Source organism: Panthera pardus, unplaced genomic scaffold (genome assembly GCF_024362965.1).
Source record: "Panthera pardus isolate Hobbes unplaced genomic scaffold, ASM2436296v1 HiC_scaffold_13, whole genome shotgun sequence".
NCBI classification, from domain to species: Eukaryota; Metazoa; Chordata; class Mammalia; order Carnivora; family Felidae; genus Panthera; species Panthera pardus.
In genome coordinates this window covers 58,879,974-58,895,356 of record NW_026526688.1, presented here as the reverse complement: position 1 = coordinate 58,895,356, position 15,383 = coordinate 58,879,974, and the positions used below count along the sequence as shown (strand labels likewise).

The 15,383-nt window shown below is 38.2% G+C and overlaps 1 protein-coding gene across 1 annotated transcript in view; it reads right to left on the bottom strand.

Annotated features, from left to right (window-relative positions):
- Window positions 1–15,383, bottom strand: part of LOC109262429 (histone PARylation factor 1) — a 29,170-nt gene that overhangs the window by 12,932 nt on the left and 855 nt on the right. The window contains exons 2-4 of the mRNA XM_019441019.2: window positions 11,449–11,608; window positions 9,007–9,196; window positions 7,741–7,839 (exon numbers count right to left, since the gene is read on the bottom strand). Coding sequence (XP_019296564.1) covers window positions 7,741–7,839; window positions 9,007–9,196; window positions 11,449–11,608 — 449 coding nt within the window. The remainder of the gene's footprint in view (window positions 1–7,740; window positions 7,840–9,006; window positions 9,197–11,448; window positions 11,609–15,383) is intronic.

Sequence of the window (15,383 nt, the reverse complement as noted above, 5' to 3'; positions counted from 1 at the left end):
AAGACTAGGGTGCCTGGGTGGCTCAGTCGGTTAAGTGTCTGATTCTCAATTTCAGCTCAAGTCATGATCTCACAGTTTGGGAGTCTGAGTCCCGCATCACTGCTTGAGTCAGTCTGTCTGTCTGTCTCTCTCTCTCTCTCTTGCTCTCTCTCTCTCTCTCTCCCCCCTTCCCCTGCTTGTGCTCTCTCTCAACAATAAATAAATATACATTTTAAAAAAGATATGAGGTATTTAAAAAATTGAGATTAGGGGGGCCTGGGTGGCTCAGTCGGTTAAGCGTCATACTACAGCTCAGGTCATGATCTCATGGTTCGTGAGTTCGAGCCCTGCGTCAGGCTCTGTGCTGACAGCTCAGAGCTTGGAGCCTGCTTCGGATTCTGTGTCTCCCTCTCTCTCTCTGCTCCTCCCCTGCTCATGCTCGCTTGCGCGCGCTCTCTCTCTCAAAAATAAATAAAAACATTAAAAATAAATAAATACATTAAAAGGTGAGATTAAACCAAATTTAAGCCGTTTTATTGATAATAACATACAGCATACTGCCTTGGAGAAGTGTGGTAGGATACAAGAAAATAGTATATGGATACCAAAAAGGATTTTTTAAAAGGAGCCAGAAGATACTTGCAATACTTAGGATCAGCAGACTTTTTCGAACTGTTATCTACAAATTTGTGTTAAGATAAATTTAGAAAATGTAAAAGGAAATAAAAGCTATTTTATAAGCTTATACAAAAGCACAATTCAAAATAATTTTAAAGTATGTGAAAAATATCATACATCAATGCCAGTTAGGGAAACAGTTACATTTTATCATAAGCAGGTTAAGATTTTGCCAGCAGAGCAGAAGATTCAGGGTAAAATGCAGCAGGAAGCAGCACTCAGCTGGACACACAACTCAACCCCCTTCCTCTATAGCTACCTCCAGACTCTCAGAAGGAAACTTCCTTCTGTTTACTACTAACATCTGACAGTTTGCTATGGCTGTAAAGAGTTTGGAACATTTAGAGTATTCTTATCCCCATTTTACAAATAAGGAAACAAGCACATAGGATAATCAACTTACCTAAATTCATAGAATTAGTATGAGTGGACTGAAGTGCAGAGAAGCCAAGACCACCAAAATCATTGTCTTCTGATTACAGCACACATATTACACCTAATGTTACCTTCAATCTTAACCAGCTGTGTATCAAGAGAATGTATTTACATTAACCATTATAAGCAAACTGATCATGTCAGTTCTAGGTAAATCAATCTTTATAGCCTTCCCTACCCTGTCTGGCATATGGGCATACAGGCCTTCAAGTACTCTGTGCCACTTGCTTTCATACTTCCATGCACATACTGTCCCCTTGCCTAGAACACTCTTCTTCTTGTTCTTTGTAGTAAGTTCTTATGCATTCATCAAGGTCTAGGTAAAATATCCTCTCGATGAAGACTTCCACCACTACTTAAGGTACTTACTATCTGTCTTCTCATACTTAATCACATTATTATGACTATTTCTATATCAGTTTATTAGGCTTTGGTCTCTCAGCTTCAAACCTACTCTCCAATACTTTGCTTTGTGATGCCTAAAGTTGCAATATGCAAACAGAAACAATCACCATAAACATTTGTACTCTGTTACGTTAAATCCAATGGGATACCTTGAACCCTGAATGAATCCTTCAGTGGTCTTTGCAAAATACTGGTTCACTAAGTTATGCAGATCTTACAAATATTGAAATTTTTCATTTTATCAAATTCTCTCCATTACAGAAATTGAAGACGACACAAACAAATGGAAAGATATTCTATGCTCATGGATTGTAAGAACAAATATTGTTAAAATGTCCATACTACCCAAAGCAATCTACAGATTTAATGCAATCGCTATCAAAATATGAACAGTGTTTTTCACAGAATTAGAACAATCCTAAAATTTGTATATAACCACAAAAGACCATAAATAGCCAAAGCGATCTTGAAAAAGAAAAACGAGGCTGGAGGTATCCCAATTCCAAATTTCAAGTTGTATTACAAAGCTGTAGTGATCAAAACAGCACAGTACTGGCACAAAAACAGACAAAAATCAATGGAACAGAACCGAAATCCCAGAAATAAACCAATTATGTGGTCAATTATCTTCAACAAAGGAAGCAAAAATATGCAGTGGGAAAAAGACAGTCTCCCAACAAATTCTTTTACATGCAAAAGAATGATACTGGACCATTTTCTTAGGCCATATACAAAAATAAACTCAAAATGGCTTAAGGACCCAAACATGAGACCCTGAACCATAAAATTCCTAGAAAACAGGACAGGCAGTAATTTTTCAGACATCAGCTATAACAGCAGCTTTCGAGAGGTCTTCTGAGGACAAGGGGGAACAAAAGCAAAAATGAACTATTGGAACTCCATCAAAATAAAAAGCTTCAGCACAGCAAAAGAAACAACCAACAAAACTAAAAGACAACCTACAGAATGAGAGAAGGTATTTGCAAATGACATATCCGATACAGGGTTGGTATCCAAAATACATAAAGAACTTATAGAACTCAACACCGAAAACACAAATAATCCAATTAAAAAATAGGCAGAAGACATGAACAGACCTTTCCCCAAGGAAGACACAGAGATGACCAACAGACACATGAAAAGATGCTCAACATCACTCGCCGTCAGGGAAATACAAATCAAAAGTACAAGGAAGGGTGCCTGGCTGGCTCATTCGAAAGGGCATGTACCTCCTGATGCCAGGGTCTTGAGTTTGAGCCCCATGTCGGGTGTAGAGAATACTTAAATAATTTTTAAAAACCTACAATGAGATATCGCTGCACGCTGCACAGAATGGCTAAAATAATACAAGAAACAGTGTTGGTGAGGATGTGGATAAACAAGAACTCTCATGCACTGTTGGTGGGTATGCAAACTGGTGTGGCCACTGTGGAAAACAGTATGGAGATTCCTCAAAAAAATTAAAAATAGAATTACCACATGATCCAGTAATTGCACTGCTTGGTATTTACCCAAAGAATACTAATTTGAAGGGATATATGCACCCATATGTTTGTTGCAGCATTATTTACAACAGCCAAATTATGGAACCAGCCCAAGTCTCCACTGATAGATGAATAAAGATGTGGTGTGTGTGTGTGTGTGTGTGTGTGTGTGTGTGTGTGTGTGTGTGTATACATATATATAATAAAATACTATTTGGCCATAAAAAAGAATGAAATCCTACCATTTATAACAACAACATGGATGGATCTAGTGGGTATAATGCTAAGCGAAATAAGCCAGGCAAAGAAAGATAAATACCATATGATTCCACTCATATGTGGAATTTAAGAAACAAATGAACAAAGCGGGGAGGGGGAAGCCAAAAAAACCTCCAGACTCAACTATAGAGAATAAACAGATGGTCACTGCAGGGGAGGTGTGGGGGAGGAGGGGAATATGCGAAGGGGATTAAGAATATACTTATCTTGATGAAACTGAGTAATATATGGAATTGCCAAATCACTGTTGTACACCTGAAACTAATATAACGCTGTATGTTAACTACACTGGAATTAAAATTTAAAAAAATTAAAAATTCTCTCCATTACATCACAATGTGAAAAAAATCACGTTCATTAATATTACCACCATCTCACTAAAAAGTCTTCAGGTAGTGAGAAGCAATTAAGCTCACAACGGTGGTTACGAGCTTCCTTAATTCTAATTTTTGCTTTTGAAATCTCAAATTTTATCACTGACAACAAATACAGTCAGTTGTTTTCTTTGGCTCATTTGAGAAAATGTCTGCCAAATACCCACGTCAGACTATCCAGACTTTGTCAGTCACTCTCTCAAATAAACGAGAAAAGTTCAGCTCCCAACTGTATCTCTTAAGACCGTTTTCCTGGAGATAAACGTTAACATTTGAGGATGCAGAAGTGCTTTCCACGTGCTTCCCATCACATTACACAAAATGTTAAACAGATTGTGTACTCGATGGTAGAGATCTAATATCTTTACTGCTTCATCACTGACATTCTTAGATGACATTCGCATTATATTACTGCTGTGAATGACAACTGTAAATCTGGTGTCATTACCTTGATTCCTGTCAAGGTATCATCAGTATTACCCACCATTACCTTTGTGCCACTGATGCAAAAATTACGTATTATCACAAATAGTTTTGACCTCAGAGTCCTCCTAAAAAAGCGTCAGGCACCCCTGGGAGTCTACATACCACTGTTTGATAACTGCTTTTCAGGTTCAAACCTGAATATACATCAGAACCTCCTGGGTTAAGGGTTAAAAGTACTTGGAGCTAGTGTTTGAAAAATCATTGCCTACAGTAACAAATCCATATGACCCTGTATAGAAAGGCAGGGTGGCAGAGACCATGGGGGCAGCAGGCAAGAAGAAAAAAGATTATTTAACAAGTTGACCCATGATCTATTGGCCACATTTATTCTTTTACTAAGTACCAAATGTTTTACATAGTATTTGTGCCTGCACAAAGTAAGCATTCATCAAATGAATGTTCATTCATTTCTAATGCCCATTTACACTTAATTAAAATTACAGAAGTATAATTACAGATTACATTTAGATATACTTATAACATGTATAAAAAAACATGTTACTTATAACATGTTTAAAAAAAAATATTCCTGGAGTGCCTGGGTAGCTTAGTTCGTTGTGCGTCCAACTCTTGGTTCTGGCTCAAGATATGATCCCACAGTTTCCTGGGTTTGAGCCCCACATCGGGCTCCATGCTGACAGTGTGGAATCTGCTTGGGATTCTTTTTCTCTCCCTCTCTTTCTGCTCCCCACCCCCCTACACTGTCTCTGTCTCTCTCAAATACATAAACTTAAAAAAAAAAAAAAAGTTAAAAAAAATTTCCTGAATGTTATTCGAGATGTACTGAAGTGGCATCTCTAGAAGTAAGACCTACAGAGCTTAAGGTGAAGTACTCTTAACCATAACTCATGAGGTCCTGATATGCAGTCAGGTTTAAAACCATTAACTAGCAGTTATCAAAGAATGGTCTGAGGACACTATGGGGTCCCTGAAACCTTGCAGGAGGTCTTTGAGGTCAAAACTATTGCTATAATTATTTTAGAGGAAAACAAAAAAGAGAGAGAGAGAAAAAAAAATCATTCTTTTTTTTAAGTTTGAGAGAGACAGAGAGAGACAGAGAGAGAGGAGAGAGTACATGCATGGAGGGCAGGGGCAGAGAGAGGGAGAGAGAGAATCTCAAGCAGGCTCCTTGCTGTCTGCACAAAGCCCAGTGTGGGGCTCCAACTCATGAACAGTGAGATCATGATCTGAGCCAAGATCAAGAGTCAGTCGCTTAACCAACTGAGCCACCCAGGCACCCCAGTATTAAAATTCTTTAATCTTTACTAATGTTTGGTGGCTGAATTTGCATCTCTTGGTATTAAATTCTGCACAAAGAGAACTAGTTTCCCTGAGCATAAAAATAATGTTTATTACAAATAGTCTTCCTTAAAAAGATCTTACTCAGGCTGATAAAGAAATAAACTAAGTGCACTGATTGATTAGTTGATTTAAGTAAAGGAAGGTGCCAAAAAACTAAAACAGTTATAATACCTGAAAAGTATTCTAACCTTTTACTTCTAAACTGAGATAAATTATTGAAGGTAGAAAACATTCTTTGTGTGAAATAACATTAGGTACTCAAAGAGTTCCTGGTCTTCACCTAAATTATACAATTGTCACCAATTTTTGTTTCCTTTTTGGTGTTCTCCAATAAGCTAAAACAAAACAAAACAAAAAACCCCACAAAAACCAGAACAGTCTTGGATTATTTTACCACTGTATCTTTCTTTTTTAAAAAAGAATTTTAGGTGATGGGGCACCTGGAGGGCTCAGTTGGTTAATGCCCAACTCTTGATTTTGGCTCAGGTCTTGCTCTCATAATTTGTGAGTCCGAGCCCCGCATTAGGATGTGTGCTGACAGCACAGAGCCTGCTTGGGACTCTTTCTCTCCCTCTCTCTCTGCCCCTACCCCATTCACACCATCTCTCAAAATAAACAGACTTTAAAAAAAGATTTTTACTAAGACTAATGAAAAGTCCTGCATTTTTGCATGCCGAATTATTTGTAGAATGAATAAATTATTTATGCAGCATCTACGGTGGGGCAGGTACTGTGCATAAGGAAAAGCCTCCACCCTCATGGAACTTGTATGTTAATGCAAGAGACAGGTAATAAGTAAATGGCTACAGTTTCTAATAAAGATACCACCAATTTAAATTGAATAATCTGAAGAGTTTAAAAGAATATATAAATTGTAAACAACAAGAAACACTGTGGAAAAAACTGGGAGGTATCAGAAAGACAAACAGCTTTTTTCTGACATCCACCATATAGTTGCTCTTTCAGATATACCAGTATGCACGCAGCAGTCTAGAGAGGGCACCTGTTGACTTAGTTTGAATTGTTATTCAATTGTTACTGGAAATTTGCACTACTGAGTCACAGGGAATAGAAGTCTTTTCAAGTAGGGTATGAAAAGAGGTCACACAAAACATGACCTATTTATATGGAAGGTGACAAAGATTGCTTTCTTCATTTTATTACAATGTAAACTGCACAGCTGCTGCCAGACAGCTTCAAATCGAGTCTGTGGCTGGCACAGTATATGGACTGGCTCACGCAGCTCCATTCAAAGCCCCTTTCCCACAACAGCTTGCTACATTTCCCACACTACTCTTCAGCTCGGGCTCCACAGGAGGCCTAGCTCCTCTCAAACAGATACAATTCCTTGAAATCTGAAAGGCAGAACAGATACCAGGTGGAGGCTGTGCGTCTGTTTCCAGCAGTGACTCGTTAGAGGCATCAGACTATTCAGGAGCAGCTACAGCTGAGATGTCGGTGCCTGGTCTTCAGCTTCTATCTGGGCTGAGAGGCGGAGGCAGGGCAGCCCTTTTACTCCCACAGGTTCAATCACAGACAGTGACTGACGAGAACGACCTGTGGCAGCAGTTCTTGACCGCTCCCCAACAGCGGCACAGCTATAAACTCCACTGCCGAGCCAGCTCTGCCACACAACTGGCACGTCTGGAGGCTCCACTGGCCCTTCCAAAAATTTTATGAGCGCCCGACTTTCTTTTAATTCCAGTATAGTTAACGTATGGTGTTATATTAGTTTCAGGTGTACAATATAGTGAGTCAGCAATTTATGAGCACCTGCTTTTACTGTATTAAATCTTTGAACTGTACACAATGGGTTCTTTTAATGGACTCTTAGTGATGGTGTTTAAAATAAAATGCCTAAAAATCTTTTGATTTTGCCATGGGACTAATGAAGTCAAGATTAGATAATATTTTTCTTAAAGTAATTTGTTTTATAAGATGGGTACTTTTTTGGTGAAAAGTAGCCAAATAGAAGTGTGGATACATGTCTGACTTCGGCTCAGGTCGTGATCTCATGGTTCGTGGGTTTAAGCCCCACATTGGACTCTGTGCTGACAGCTCAGAGCCTGAAGCCTGCTTGGGATTCTGTGTCTCCCACTCTCTGCCCCTCCACTGCTCACACTCTGTCTCTCAAAAATAAACATAAAAAAAAAAAAAAAAAAAAAGTGTGGATAAGAATATCTGCAAACATCATGGAAGTGACCTCTTGAAATCTAAAATTTTGTAGTTACCTCAATGTGCCTCAGTGATGGACTGAGACAGTACAAAAAGTATAAACAAGTATTATAAATAGGAGAAGGATTAAAAAATTTTCTTACTTGACCGCAGCAAACACATTATCTCCACTTTGAACAATTATGCAGTTTTTCTTTGCTTCATTTGTACCAACATATACAGGAAGTTCATCAGGAGAATCCCTGTGTAAGCAAAAGATATTAAAAATTTAGTTGCCCATCATTTATCAGGCAAATAGAATTTTAGACCTATAGACAATTTATGTCTGCAGGTCTTTAAGAAATTGGGACAAATTTGCCACATTTAAGCTCTAAGTTTCTTAGGAATATCTCCAATAAATCTTGCTTATATAACAGATCTAAAATTAAAATTCTTAGGACCTAGTTACTTTTATATCTAAATACAAAGAAAGGGGGAATAAGGCCTGCCTGTCAAAAGTAGGGGAAATTACACACAATCCTCTCTACCTTAGTTTTATAGTCTGTGAAAAAAGGTAGAGAAACAAAAAGAAACAGGACAAGCAGAATTACAAAACATGAGAAGGAAAGAGATACAATTCATATATATAATCAAATCATTTTACTTTACAATAAAGGATACCAATACACAGCAGTGAAGTGACTCAGCCAAGGTCCTAGTAAATTAATGGCAAAGCCAGAAGCAGCATCTATGTAACCCAATTCCCAGCCCTTTGTGCATTCTACAGTACCACACTTCTCACTAGGCAGGTTTCCTCTACTTCCTGTATTATCCCACAGTCGATCTTCAAACAGCATCTCTACTGATAGAAGTGGCCAAGGTATTTTTTCTCCCTCAAGGTACTTCTATTTCTTAATAGTCTAAGCATTTTGCATATCCATTTAATCCTGTTAACATCCCATTAAGTATGTACAATTATTATCCTCATCTTACTAGAGGAAACTGGGTAAACAGAAACTGAGTCATAGAAAATCACAATCATTAAAGGTGGCTGGCACATGGTCACTCAGATAATAGAACCAGTCTGACTCCATAGCACATTCTTATTTCTATGGCCCCTGGAAGCACAGGGCTAATTTAAGCCATGGCAGCTGCTCTAAATTAACTTTCTTGGGCCACAAGAGTGTTTCTGAACCCAAAAGGTAAAAAAGTTTATAACCACAAAGGAAAAACCAGTGAGGTTCAACCCTGAAGAATTCACTCATCTTAGGGTAGGCTACAATGATATTATCAAGAACATTAAATGCCTATGTATCCACCAAAAAGAGGAAAACATGCCCTTCACCTTGAGTCCAGTGAATGTCTACTTATATTCTTATACTATGTATACAACCCAGTAGCTGTATTTTACAGAAGAAAAGATCCTTTACCTGAAATACCCCATGTGGAACTGAGTTTTATTATCTCCAATAATAATGGTCTGGAACTCAGGAGGATCATAGTAAAATCTCCAGTGAAGGTTAAAATTCAGGTTTGCTGACTTTTTCTTCATTTTATGTTTTCCGGCAAGGATATCATAAGGACCCACTAATCGAAGTCCAAGGCTTGTGGAAAGTGAATCTATAAAGTAAGTTTATTGAGACAATAACTTTCTGAAGGCAGACAGGAAAGGCCTTTCATTCATAAACTATTTCTAAGAAATTTTCTTAAAAAAAAAAAGAGCTTCTAAAATCAAAGAGCTTCAGTTACATTTGAAGACATACATAATGAAAAATCAGAGCAATGAAAATGTGGCACTCACATTTAAGATTCTCTCTTAAATTTACAACTGATTACATTTCAAACATTTCTGCTGTCTCTTATTTTAGACAAAGCCAGACTGTTTTGTATTCTCATGGGCATATTAGAGCTTCAAGTACTTACATTGTCTCATTACTATGTTGTTATTAGCCTCAAATGTTTGTAGCACACCCATATTAAGGAAGAAATAAGATGGACAGTAAGTGAATGTGCATGGAGGGTAAATAATTTACTTAATAAAAAATATAGTTAATGAAAACATTTCCTTTCCCTTCCTCCTACACCTCAGCCAACTATCACTCTCAATTCCCTTGCCTTTGGCCAACCCTAATTCTGGATGATTGCATCTCTTCTCCAACCACAGATCACAAAGGGAGAATGCTAAATAAAACCAGTCAGTGTGCATGTCAAACATATCTTTTTGTATCAGATGGGTCCTTGTTGCTTCTTTACGAGAGAATAAGCACTCCAGGCAGGACCTGGATATGTAAGGAGATGGGGATTGAGAGAGGAAGAAAATTCTTGGAAGAGGTGACAATACAAATAAAGGCATAGAAACAGTTTATTCAGGGGAAAAATAGTTCAGCTTATTTGGAACTTAGGGTAGCATACACTGATTTTTTTTTAAGTTTATTTATTTTGAGAGGGGAAGAGGAGGGGCAGAGAGAAAGAGATGGAGAGAGAGACAGAATCCCAAGCAGGTTCCATGCTGACAGCTCAGAGTCCAATGCGGGGCTCGAACTCAAACTGCAAGATCATGACCTAAGCTGAAATCAAGAATGGGACACTTAACCAACTGAGCCACCCAGGTGTCCCTACGCTAATTTTTAAAGTAACAAAAAACTAAAGTCATCCATCTTATTAGCCAGTTATAACAAGGTTAATAGTCTGATATACAATAACAAGGTTTTCCTCCTTCTATGAACATATAGATATTTTAAAGACAATCATGCTGTTTTATAATGGTTGTTTTCCATTCTGTCCTCAAACTTTCTGAATATTTTTCCATGCTATCAAAAATTTTTTCCTAATCTTTAATAGCTGTATGATATTCCATTATTGAGACATTAACCATTTCTAATTTTTTTTACTCCTCTAAACAATGCTTCAGTGAACATCTTTGCTAATACACGTTGTACAATCATATTTTTAGAAAAGTTGCTGCACACTTTAAGTGTTTTGCTATATTGCCAAAATTGTTATCTACCAATACACATTTCCATCAGTAGTATACGGGAGTGCTTCTCTCCCACCTGTTAAAACACGTAAACAGCACAAAATGGTGAAAAGTAACTCTGTCACGATTACCAGTTTTTTGTGCATTCTTTCACAGACAGTACATAAGCACAGAGAAAGTACATAGGAATACGTGTGTCTTTGACTTCTAAAAAATATATATAAGCGGGATGGGGGGGGGTCACCTGGGTGGCTCAATAGGTTAAACGTCTGACTGTTGATCATGATATCACGTCATGATCTCACAATTTGTGAGTTTGAGCCCTGTGTCTGGCTCTGTGCTGGCTGTGTGGAGCCCGCTTGGAATTCCCCCTCTTTCTGCCTTTTCCCTGCTTGTGCTCTCTCAACATAAACTTAAAAAAAAAAAAAAAAAAATACAAACGGTAGCATACTCTACACATTTTTTTTTCACTTGACATATTTTAGGCACAATACTTTATTATATAAAATCTACCTTGTTCTTTTAAAACTATGAATATCCACCGATAGATGTGTTACTGTTTAAGCCATTTCCCACTTTTGTTTCAATAAATTTGATTGAAATGAACATTTTTAGTTCATCTAACCGCCAAGTTCCTAGAACTGCTAAGTCATACTAAAACTCCTGCAACAAATCAAAGTACTTGTTTTCCTTTAAACCCTCATCAAAGCATGTTGTGAAATTGTTTACCTTTGCCAGTATAACAGGGGACAGTCACATATTATAGCATTATTTTTCTATTTCTCTTAGAAATATCTTTGAAAAAGTTCCTTTTCAATGAACTGTTTAGATCCTTGCTCCAGTTTCCTACTGTCTTTTCCACTCGGAGAAGCAGAATGATTCTGGAGCAACTCACCAGCTGGCTTTTCAGGATCAAGCTCTTCACAGAACTTCCAGAAGTGATAGAAATCTTCAGGCAGAGAAAGCTTATAATGATTTTCTACTTCTTGTCGAAGGTCACTGGAGACATCAGCTTCACAGGATTTACTCTTCTTCACATCAACTGTGTTTTCACACTGAAAGTCAGTATACAAAACTTTGTTTCTCCAAAAGTAATTTTGGCAGCTTTCCTTGCATAACAATATTGCTCATTTCTGTTCACCCAACTCTGAGATATACATTTTCCTTAAAACTCTACAAATGGTATTTCTGAATAAAATCTAGAGATTCTTTTGGGCAAAGAAAAAAGAAAACAGTTTATAATATACAGCGGTCAAGAAGGATACACACAGTAAGTCTTTAAGTATATTTCTCTAAGATAATGGAAATACAGAAAATAAAAAAAAAAAAGTATAAAAGGTAAAGAATAGGAAGGGGAATAAGGAATAGGAAGGTTTTGCCTTCTTTGGGTAAATAGGTCATCATGCCCTTTAAGTAGATTCAGTGATCACACCGGAAGCCAACTGCAGAAATAATTAGATAAAAGGGGATTTACTAGTTAAAACATTTCAGAAAAAGGTCTTTAATACCAGGACTAAGTTATGACACTCATCTTTTAATATCCCTGCAATATGGTCATTATGTAAGTATGGTAGGTTTTATAATGTCTACTTGATGAATTTCCATAAAGGTTATGGTTAGTTGGAGGTTATGCTTAGTTGAAGGTTACGTATCTTTAGTTTTCTCAGTAGCAGTTTTTTTCTTTCTAGGAACCTCGATCCTTTCTTTTTGGATTAAGTTTCTTTTTATTCTTCCTTTCCACCTGTATCAGTGCTTTTCAATTAGGAGCGATTTTGCCTCCCAGGGGACACACTTAGTCATAAATTTAGGATAGGGTGCCACTGACATTCAGTGGAATAGAGGCCAGGGATGCTGTTAAGCATTCTACAATGCACAGGGTCAGCTCCCTTAACAAACACTTACCAGGTTCAAAATGTTCATAGTGCAAGGCTGAGAAATTCTAACCTAGACATTTCTCAGATTTTATTTTCTCAGTAGGCTCAAGTTTATTGATGTTACTTTATGTATCAAAGTCTATAAAATTTATTTATGAATCAGTTGACACACACAAGAATGTTCTTGGGCCGGCTCAGTCGGTTACGTGTCCAACTCTTGATTTCAACTCAGGTCATGATCTTACAGTTTGTGAGTTCCAGTCCTGATGGGGCTGCGTGCAGCCTGCTTGGAATTCTCCCTCTCTCTCCCTCCCTCTCTCTCTCTCTCTCTCTCTCCCTCCCTCCCTCCCTCCCCTGCTCATGCACAGACATGTACTTGCTCTCTCAAAATAAACATTTAAAAAAAAGTTCTTGATAGCGCTGTTTCTAAGAGTAGGAAACGCAACAAATGAAAATGCCTATTGACATGAGGATGTAAGGTTATAGGACTTCAAACAGTGGAATATTCTGCTTAGTGAAAAGAAAAATATAGTCACACAGAATATAGATCAGTCTTAATGTTGAATGAAAGAAAAAAGTCCTTGAAGTTTATATGCAGCATGATAGCCTTTTTATGACACTCAAAAACAATAAATAAGTTTGAGATAAAGCTATAAAAAGAAGGCAAGACAAAACATAAAATTGAGGATGGTAGCTACATAAATAGGGGTGACAGGAAGCCAGGCAGAAAAGATAGATGATGAACACAAGTATAGCTATTGTGTTTTAGTTCTTGGGTAGGGCAAAGGGTTCACAGATATTTTTTATATTATTATTAAATAAGGTAAAGAGGACCATGCATTGACAAATAATTTTTTTTTAACGTTTATTTATTTTTGAGACAGGGAGAGACAGCATGAACGGGGGAGAGTCAGAGAGAGAGGGAGACACAGAATCTGCAACAGGCTCTGAGCTGTCAGCACAGAGCCTGATGTGGGGCTCGAACTCACGGACCGCGAGATCATGACCTGAGCCGAAGTCGGACGCTTAACCGACTGAGCCACCCAGGGGCCCCGGTCATAAAACAATTTAAATTGAAGAAAAAGGCTATTGAAATATGCATCAAGGAGCACCTGGGTGGCTCAGCTGGTTAAGCATCTGATTTCAGCTCAGGTCATTATCTCATGGTTCATGAGTTCTAACCCCACACTTGGCCTCTCTGCTGTCAGTGCAGAGCTCGATTTGGATCCTTTGTCCCCCCTGTCGGCTCCTCCCTTGCTCCTGCACTCTCTCAAAAATGAATAAACGTTTAGGGGTGCCTGGGTGACTCAGTCGATTAAGAGTCTGTCTGACTCTTGATCTCGGCTTAGGTCATGATCTCATGGTTCATGAGCTGGAGCTCCACACTGGGCTCTGCACTGGTCAGCGTGTAGCCTGCTTGGAACTCTGTCTCCTTTTCTCTGCCCCTCCCCCGCAAGTGCATGCTCTCTCAAAAGCAAAATTTTTTTTTAACGAGTAAACATTAAAAAAGAAAAGAAGGGGTGCCTGGGTGGCCCAGTTGGTTGAATGTTCGACTCTTGATTTTGGCTTGGGTCATGGTCTTGCAGTTCCTGAGTTCGGGCCCCACATCGGGCTCCATGCTGACAGCGTGGAGCCTGCTTGGGAATCTCTCCTCCTCTCTCTGCCCCTCCCCTGCTTGCTATATCTCTACATAAATAAACATTTAAATACGTTAAAAAAGAAATATGGATGCAGAAATGAATGTTGATAATAATAGTAAAGATAACAGTAAAAATAATAAATAATAAACGAAACTTATCATGCACTTACCATGTGCCAAGTCACTGTTCTAAGCACTTTCTATAAAGTAACTCATTCAATCCTCACAATTGCCTTATGAGCTAGATACTATTATCCACATTTTACAAATGAGAAAAATGAAGTAACTTCCCTTACATCCCTAACTGAAAGTAGAACGGTTAAACCCAGATCAGCTGGCTCCAGAGCACAGATTCATCCACTTTATGCTGCTTCTCCAATTACATACAAAAGAGTAAGAACATATGGGCACCTGGGTGGCTCAGTCAGTTAAGCGTTGGACTCTGGCTCAGGTCATGATCTGGCAGTTCATGAGTTCAAGCCCTGCCTGGTCTTTGTGCTGACAGCTCAGAACCTGGAGCCTGCTTCAGATTCTGTGTCTGCTTCTCCCTCTGCTCCTCCCTTGCTCAAGCTCTGTCTCTCTCTCACTTAATAAATAAATAAATAAATAAATAAGGAACATATCAAGTCCTGACCTATCCTCCCTTATGTTTTCACAGCAGTCTTTGGTTATGCTTTCAAAGACTGGCTCAAACTTAAGATGTTAGAAAGAAAAGCCCTAATCTACCTTGCTGAAAGACAGTTTTGCCTAATGGTTAGGTTGCCTGGGTTGACTCTGGACTCTTCTGCTTTCCAGCTCTGTCACCTTAGGGAAGTCATTTAACCTGTGCCTTATTTTCTTATCTACAAAAAGGGCATGTAATACCTATATCACAGGTTTGTTAGGAGGAATAAGCTGTTTGTGAAAATACACAGTAGTTGTAGCAGATAATAAATACTAGCTATTACTGTTAATTATGGTCTCTATAAATTCATTTTCATCTTTGTTTTATTTCTAATACTATCACTCAAAGCAGTTTATAGCACCTTCAATGGGAGATAAAGAGTTTTTCAGCTTTGTCTTACCTCACACACTAATTTAGTAACCTCAAATCCCCAATAACTAGAATTTAGTGCAGCTGTCGTCTTCATTGGCTACACTCATCCTTTACCCCTGTGTTCCTAGAAAGCATGACCCAATATAAATAATGCTCAGGCCCTCTAACAATTAAGCGAACACTGTCCTGCTTTATCCAGTTTATAATCCAGAGGGAGTCATTTTTCTGAAAACTTTCCTTATCACAATGACATTTCTTTCCTGCCTGAGTCTCCTAATTGC